Raw genomic sequence first — 7,877 nt, 5'->3', positions numbered from 1 at the left:
TACAAGTAAAATACAAGTATTATTTTAGAATGTAATGCTTATGAAATCATTTTATTAGATTACTTTTGCTATTATTAAATACATTTGTTGCGACTTTTTCGTGATGTGCTACGCTTATTAAAAAGGTCCAATAATAAATACGTCTTCCCTGAGTCGTCGTTGCCAGACTTGAACTATATGCAAAGTCAATTATAACGTTTCTCTTGAGGCGAAATTACACAAGCTCCAAGTCGTAAGGCGTCAAATTCCACTTATTATATATTCAAGTCAATTGCATCAAAAAGCACTTTGTTTGAGAGATGGGCCGGTATCGTGTGCTAACCTGGATCACAACTTCCTTAAGTTCTATGCGTCTTACTAGAAGGGATTTACAATGGTAGGTACATTTATCTTTCTTGTCTTTTACAGCGAAGCTCATTATACTTAGGCCGTGCAGAGTGTCATTGGTGAATATGATTTTCTGGACTTCGCCGATTTTGTTGAGAGCTACTTCATACTCTACCGAATCTCCAAATCCCAGTCTTCCTGGCTTCAGACGGAAATGGCGAGATGGGATGAAGACTCCGAGATGCAGAAGGCAAAACTTAAGGATATGAGAACTAGACAATGGCGAGGAGAGGAGAGGTAGAGAATCCCACAAACTCAGGCATGCTGAAGGATGTGGCTAGGAAGGTTGGGGTGGAAGAGGCAACAATGAACTGGGTCGAGACGAAGCGAACCAGGAAGAGGTGGACATTAGAACATCAAGGGCGCACGAGATATGTTTATTACTTAGAAGACAGAATCAAGAGAGATTCTCCCCCGAAAGATGGGAACCCGTTGAGCACAGTTTGCGTCTACATTTTTTATCACAACACGGAGTTTCAGCTACATTACTGTATACCACCTGTGCCGGAATGGGAAACAGAGTCACATCAATATATTGGATACTACGAGAATACTGATGCATGCTTATTAGAATACACCACCGACAAAGAGGTGGTCTTGTCTGAGAAAACAGATGACAAAATGGTGTATGACATTTACTATCCAGGTGAAAATATTGCCGTCGTCGAGGGTGCAAGGATATGAGCAGTGGACCAATGATGTGCGGCTTGGTTTCTCCTCTTGACCAACTACTAGTAGATCGTTTCGGCGTGAAAGCGGATCACCCAACACTGAACTTGGAAAGCCCACCTATAAAGTGCCGAAGAAACACGCCCGCCGCTTGATAGGGTTGTAAATCCGAAGTCATGCACAGAAAAACTACCCATGTAAAATTTTCTGTCACTTATTACATAGCATTAGATTATGGATAAATATACACTGTCCAAGCTGTTAGAAGGTGGGTAGCACAGCAGGAAAGATGGTGATGCTACTGTGGACAATGTGCTTGCCAGTGCTTGTAACTTCCATTTATGGCGACAGAGGTTATCGTTCATGCGTTTCTTTGATACATGCATGTCAGCGATTCAATCGTCATAATTCTACATTATCTTCCAAAAATATAAACAAACAAGACAAACTTGAGCGGAATTAGATATGCAAGGAACAAAATTACACTGTGCAGTTATCCGCACTCATCACAAAGAAACAAGCAAGGGATGTCACATATTCGGAATTGTGTCGGTTTACCTCCTTCGTATTGGAATGAATCAAAGGGTCGTGTCAGAGATCATGGTGTCCCATTCCCGTCTGCTAATCGTTTCTTCGCCACCTTCGACAATACGAACGATGTCGTTAGAGACTTTTCCCTTTCCTTAATTTCCTTGCAATATCTGCGGACCGGGCGTGCTTGCATCCTCGATGTCATTATGTCCTAGTGAGCCCAAGCCGACGCCCTTGTGGTATTGAGAATGTGAACTCGTATCTCTCGACCAATCCGAGACAGATGGCATGCAGCAACATGGCTGAAACTCTGGATGACGATCGAAAATATAGAGGTGTATATCGCTCAACGGGTACCCATCCTTGGGAGGTGGATCGCCTCTCTTAACCCGATCTTCCACGACTCGTATCTCGTGCTTACTTGAAGATCCGATGCCGCCCCTTTCTTCCATATGATCTGCGTCGCCTGTATCCTGTCTGCGCTGACCTTGACCTCCACCGTCGGAACGCTTGCGTTTGCGAGTGGTATCGAATCCCGGTCGCCAGTGCTTCTTGGCCGATGCCTCGAATTTAGACTGTTGCCTCCTTGTGTCTTCATCCCATCTCCTCATTTCGGCCTCAATCCATAACTTTTGGAAATCCGCAATTCTAGAGAGCATGAAGTAGACTTCGATGAAACGATCAAAACTTCGAAGATTATACGGCCTGAGGACGGGGCGCACAACCTGACCAGAATCAGACTCGATACGAAGAAGGATACAACCCACTTACCACAGTATCCCCCTCCCAGTTAGCAACATAAAACGTAAGCACATTATGGTCCAAGGTGGTGCCAAATACCGGCCCATCTGTTAAGCACAGTGCTCTACGATGCAGCTGACTAGTGTACAAGGTAAGCTGAACCCGTCGTTTCGCAACCTCAGTTGCACGTAGCTTTGCCTCATGGGTGGAGGTAACGAACATCTTCGTTTTGTATGCTGAATCTGGGATCCATGTCCCGGAGAACACGAAGTTATTAGGGCAATCCGAAAGGAACAAATTCCATCTCTCCGGCAGAGTATAAGTCGTTATGGCGTCCGCTCGAACTGTGTCTGGGACGTCGGGTAGGACTAGTTCCATTTCGGACCTAGGAATTGGAGAAAGTCAACAATGCAAGAAAAAAGTTCAATGTATAGAAATACCTCCACGCCTGATTCGCTCCAGGCCGAAGTTGAAACGCATGAATAATCAACCCATCGACAGCCCAGCGAATTGAAGCCTCGTTCCCCTCCTCGTCCGCCTGAAAAGAAAAAGCCCTCCAATAACCGACAAGTGAGTTCACCACGTCTGCAAACCCGTATTTGTCACGACCAATGAACCGAGGGCCCCAACGATCAATCTTTTCGTGCCATTCTTTAAATATTTTGATAGCCTCTCCCGCCTTCGGGTCGCCTGACAGAAGCCTCTTAATTGTTCGCCTCATCTGAGGAACAACCAGGTTAAAAAGTAGGGTATAGCATGTAATAGATGACCCACGTTGTCGCTCTTAATACAAAGAGGATATTGGAACGAGGCAATGAATTTGTCGAATTCGTCATTCTCCCATATCCCCGGAGAAAATTCTAGTTTATGGCGCATTGCCCGAGCGTCCCATTGTTCACTCGATGCACACAATCTGGATACAGTAATCAGACCTCTGAAAAGGCAAACGGGAATAAGCTTATTTTGAGGCGGGAAGGGAGGAGATATGACTCGATGCTCGGGAATCCATTGGTAATAGGTAATTTGACAAAGCAGAAAGCATATCGATCGTACCCTGTGCTCATAGACTCTTCATTCGGCGGCCCTTGTGCTTGCTGGCTGTCCCGAGAGGAGCCTGTCGCTCTTGCAAGAGTATCACCAGCCGTATTCATGGGTTCCTCTCTGTGGGTCTATTAGCAACAGGAAACGGAATATAACAAGTATAAGATACATACCCTCCGATTGCACTTGATATCGTAACAGTTTAGTGAACGTAAGAGCGAGTATATATAGTAAAAGGAGACTCACGAATCGCGCTGTGGCCTTTCCAAGGGAAAAATGAATTGTACATGCCTTTCCATGGTAAATATAAACGTGAAACGCACCGTTCACTCGTTGCAGTATTTATCATATTCGATATGGGTCTGGTCGGTAGTAGTTGAGACATGGCTGGCAGGAACTTACATTCACACAAACAGTAACAAATAACAGCTTGATCAGTTATGTCTCGGACTGCATCACGTGAGAGGCTACATTACGAATTTACGAGAACTTACATTTCTTGGTTTCGTCGGTTACCATTGCGCCTGCCTGCAACATATACTCTCATGGGTTGCTACTAATAATACCAGTTATTCTGTACGGATGCGAAATTCCGCAAACCGGGCGCGATGCTTTCCATTTTAAGGGAACCCATCAGCTCTAGTTGCCCAACATTCTCTCAAAAGCGTTCGAGAGCTTTTATTTCAGAAAACCCGAGTTCCCTCGACACATACTGTAGCTCATGACAATCTTTGATGGAGTCACAAAGTTGAAAGGTGTCTCTTCCAGTCAAGAGTAGTGTGCCACGACCCATTGTCACAGGACCACGATTCGGCGTCGGCCGCAGGCAAAGCAACGCTCCGGTGATGCAGGCTCAATCTCGCGGTGGTCCTCATAAAGATGCAGGACAGGTTGTGGAACTCGAGTCTCGTTCGCTAAGCGTCCAAGGTTCAGCCGAAGGCGTTGAGGCGTAAGCGAGCGGGTATGGGCTCGGGAGCCGGCTCCGTCGACAACCGTGCTGCTCTGGCAGCGTCGTCTAGATTCTGCACCTACTTTGGCTCCTCCAAGCCAGTTGTTGCCTGAGCGGAAGCGGTATTCGCTTGTTGATTCAGGGCCGTCGTCTCGATCAGGATCACCACAGCCACTTATTGGGGCGGATAATAGTAATGTTGGTACGAGCGCGAGATCGGGGACACCGCCGAGAAGGTACTCTTCACCGTCTCCTGCTCGGACAAGCCGAACGGAATCTGAAGTCGGTTCGTCAGTACTGTCGACGGCGTTCTCTGTCCGAGCTTTTAGAAGGTGGGTAGCACAGCAGGAAAGTGGGTGATGCTACTGTGGACAATGTGCTCGCCAGTGTGCTTGCAACTTCCATGTATGGCGAGAGAGTTTATCGTTCATGCGTTCCTTTGATACATGCATGTCAGCGATTCAATCGTCATAATTCTACATTATCTTCCAAAAATATAAATAGACAGGGCAACTTACTACAGTTATCTGCACTCATCACAAAGAAACAAGCAAGGGATGTCACATATTCGGAATTGTGTCGGTTTACCTACTTCGTATTAAAATGCATCAAAGGGTCATATCGGAGATCATGGCCGCCCATTCCTGTCTGCCAACCGTGGTTCTACGCCACCTACGACAATACGAACGTTGTCATTAGAGACTTTCCCCCTTCGTTCATGCCCTTGTAATATCTGCGGACTAGACGTGCTGATATTTTCAACAACTGTATGTCCCAGTGAGCCCAAGCCGACGCCCTTGTGGTATTGAGAATGTGAACTCGTATCTCTCGACCAATCCGAGATAGATGGCATGCGGCAACATGGCTGAAGCTCCGGATGGCGATCGAAAATATAGAGGTGTACATCGCTCAATGGGTACCCATCCTTGGGAGGTGGATCGCCTCTTTTAACCCGATCTTCCACGACTCGTATTTCGTGTTTCCTTGAAGATCCAACGTCCTCCCCTTCTTCCATTAGACCTTCATCACCTGTATCCTCTCCACGCTGACCTTCTTGACCTCTCCCATCGGAATGCTTGCGTTTGCGGTCGGGTTTAGATATCGGTCGCCAAGGTTTCTTGGCCGATGCCTCTACTTCGGACCGTTGCCTCTTTGGGTCTTCATCCCACCTTCTCATTTCGGCCTGGATCCAAGACGATTGGAATTCCGCAATTCTACTTAGCATGAAGTAGCTTTCGATAAAATGAGAAAAAAATCGGAGATCATATGGCCTGAGCACGCGGCGCACAACCTGACCGGAATCAGACTCGATATGAAGAAGGATACGATCCACTTACCACTGCATCTTCCTCCCAGTTAGAAACGTAGAGCACAAGTTCATTTTGGTCTAATGTGGCACCAAATACAGGCCCATCTCTTAGGCACAACGCTCTACGGTGTAGCTGACTCGAGTACATGGTAAGCTGCTCCTGGCGTTTCACGACCTTGAATGCCTTTAATTTCCACTCCCAGACAGAGGTAACAAACATCTTTGGATTGCATATTGAATCTGGAGACCACGTCCCGGAGAACACGTGTTTTTCGTGACAGGCCGAAAAAAAGGACTCATCCCATCCCAGTGGCAGGGTGTAAGTCGTTATGGCGTCTGCTCGAGCAGTATTTGGCACGTCGGGTAGGACTAGTTCGATTTCGGAACTAGGAATTGAAGAAGTCAGCAATGCAAAAAAAAGTTCAATGTATAGAAATACCTCCACGCCTGATTCGCTCCAGGTCGAAGTTGAAACGCATGAATAACCAACCCATCGACGGCCCAGCGAATTGAAGCCTCGTTCCCCTTCTTATCCGCCTGGAAGGAGAATGTTCTCCAATAAGTGACAAGAGAGTTCACCGCATCTACAAACCCATATTCGTCACGACCAATAAATCGGGCACTCCAACAATCAATGCCCTTGTGCCATTTTTTGAAACCTTGAATAGCCTCTTCTGCTTTCGGATCTCCTGATAGAAGCTTCTTAATTAGTCGTTCTGTCTAGAGGAATCATCAGACTGCGAGTTCAGTATGACACATAATGTACGACCTACATCCTTGCTTTTGATGCACCTTGGATATTTGAACGAGGCAATGAAATTGTCGAATTCGTCATTCTCCCATATTCCCGGAGAAAATTCTAGTTTATGGCGCATTGCCCAAGCGTCCCATTGTTCACTCGATTCACACAATCTGGTTGCAGTAATCAGACCTCTGAAAAGGCAAACGGGAATAAACTTACTTTGAGGCGGGAAGAGTCGATGCACTGGAATCCATTGGTAAATAAGTAATCTGACAAAGCAGAAAGTATATTGATCGTACCTTGTGCTCATAGCATCTTCATTCTGTGGCCCTTGTGCTTGCTGGTTGTCCCGAGAGGAGCCTGTCGCTCTTGCAAGAGTATCACCAGCCGTATTCATGGGTTCCTCTCTGTGGGTCTATTAGCAACAGGAAACGGAATATAACAAGTATAAGATACACACCCTTCGATTGCACTTGATATCGTAAGGGTTCAGTGAACGTGGGAGCGAGTATGGTAAAAGGAGACTCACGAATCGCGCTGTGGCCTTTCCAAGGGAAAATCAGTTGTACATGCTTTTCCATGGTAAAGGTATATGTGAAACACACCTTTCATTTGCTCTAGGATTTATCATATTTGATATGGGCCTGGTTGATAGTAGTTGAGACATGGTGGCTAGGAACTCACATTCACACAAACAATAACAAATAACAGCTTGATAAGATTATGATTAGGGACTAGCTTGGGCATCACCCATGGTTTTCCCCATCCGTACCACGGATGAAATCAAACCACGGATGGTTTTCCCACGGTTTGTGGTTCATCCGCGGATACTGTGCTACCGTTCAAATCCTGTAGTTACCATTTTTTCTTTTGTTAAATAAATTCCTTACACTACAAAATTACACAAAATTAAGTATATACTATCTAAGATAAACAATTACATGGGTATATAAGTAAAAAATATACATGAATATAATGTTTTTGCTTTTATTTTAATAAATAAAGGTGTAAAATAGAAGAATTATAAAAGATTTACATTTAATCTGTTCCACGCCTCCGTGCTTCAATAATTCCAATAGCATCCTTAATATTAGAGAAAAGGGGAGTTCCATCCCAAGATCCAACTGCCATCTGAGCTCTGAATGTGTCAGAAGAGGTGTTGTGTTGCATGAAATTAATTTGCCTCCTTCCAACAGAGAATGCACGCTCTGCATCAACAGATGTAGCTTTATAATTGAAAGTATTAGAATATCATATTAAATGAATAAAAACTGTTAGAATAAGAACTTACCAGGTGCAGAACAAAAATCTGTACCCATTCTAGCAAGACTAGGCAACTTAGCTTGACAAGAATGCCAATACTGTATTACACCTCCGGATGCATGAACAACAGATTCAGGAATGGGTGGATCTGTAAGGTATATATGAATACTGTCATTTGATTCATTCTCCATGGATGCAGTCCGAGGTAAATAACGGGATTGATGCTTGAAATAATAGTATAAACT

General features: G+C 45.1%; 3 protein-coding genes across 3 annotated transcripts; all 3 read right to left on the bottom strand.

Annotated features, from left to right (window-relative positions):
* Positions 1-1,634: 1,634 nt before the first annotated feature.
* Positions 1,635-3,754, bottom strand: FOMMEDRAFT_170482 (uncharacterized protein; the record flags this gene model as incomplete). Its single annotated transcript, XM_007270397.1, has 9 exons — positions 1,635-1,696; positions 1,766-2,312; positions 2,359-2,713; positions 2,769-3,049; positions 3,103-3,241; positions 3,382-3,489; positions 3,543-3,554; positions 3,616-3,630; positions 3,693-3,754. 9 exons carry the CDS (start codon positions 3,752-3,754, stop codon positions 1,635-1,637), a joined length of 1,581 nt encoding a protein of 526 aa, XP_007270459.1.
* Positions 3,755-4,834: 1,080 nt separating this feature from the next.
* Positions 4,835-5,977, bottom strand: FOMMEDRAFT_23021 (uncharacterized protein). The gene is made up of 2 exons (XM_007270286.1): positions 5,656-5,977; positions 4,835-5,609 (listed from the first exon to the last, which is right to left on the bottom strand). Exons 1-2 carry the CDS (start codon positions 5,845-5,847, stop codon positions 4,947-4,949), a joined length of 855 nt encoding a protein of 284 aa, XP_007270348.1. The 5' UTR covers positions 5,848-5,977; the 3' UTR covers positions 4,835-4,946.
* A 1,430-nt stretch (positions 5,978-7,407) lies between these two features.
* On the bottom strand, positions 7,408-7,688 carry FOMMEDRAFT_94387 (uncharacterized protein; the record flags this gene model as incomplete). The annotated part of the gene is made up of 2 exons (XM_007270363.1): positions 7,408-7,595; positions 7,661-7,688. The coding sequence occupies 2 exons, from the start codon at positions 7,686-7,688 to the stop codon at positions 7,408-7,410; spliced, it is 216 nt and encodes a 71-aa protein (XP_007270425.1).
* Between the last annotated feature and the right edge of the window lie 189 nt (positions 7,689-7,877).

Source organism: Fomitiporia mediterranea (genome assembly GCF_000271605.1).
Source record: "Fomitiporia mediterranea MF3/22 unplaced genomic scaffold FOMMEscaffold_13, whole genome shotgun sequence".
Lineage (NCBI taxonomy): Eukaryota > Fungi > Basidiomycota > Agaricomycetes > Hymenochaetales > Hymenochaetaceae > Fomitiporia > Fomitiporia mediterranea.
The sequence above is the reverse complement of the archived record's forward strand: the minus strand, read 5'-3'. Positions and strand labels throughout refer to the sequence as shown.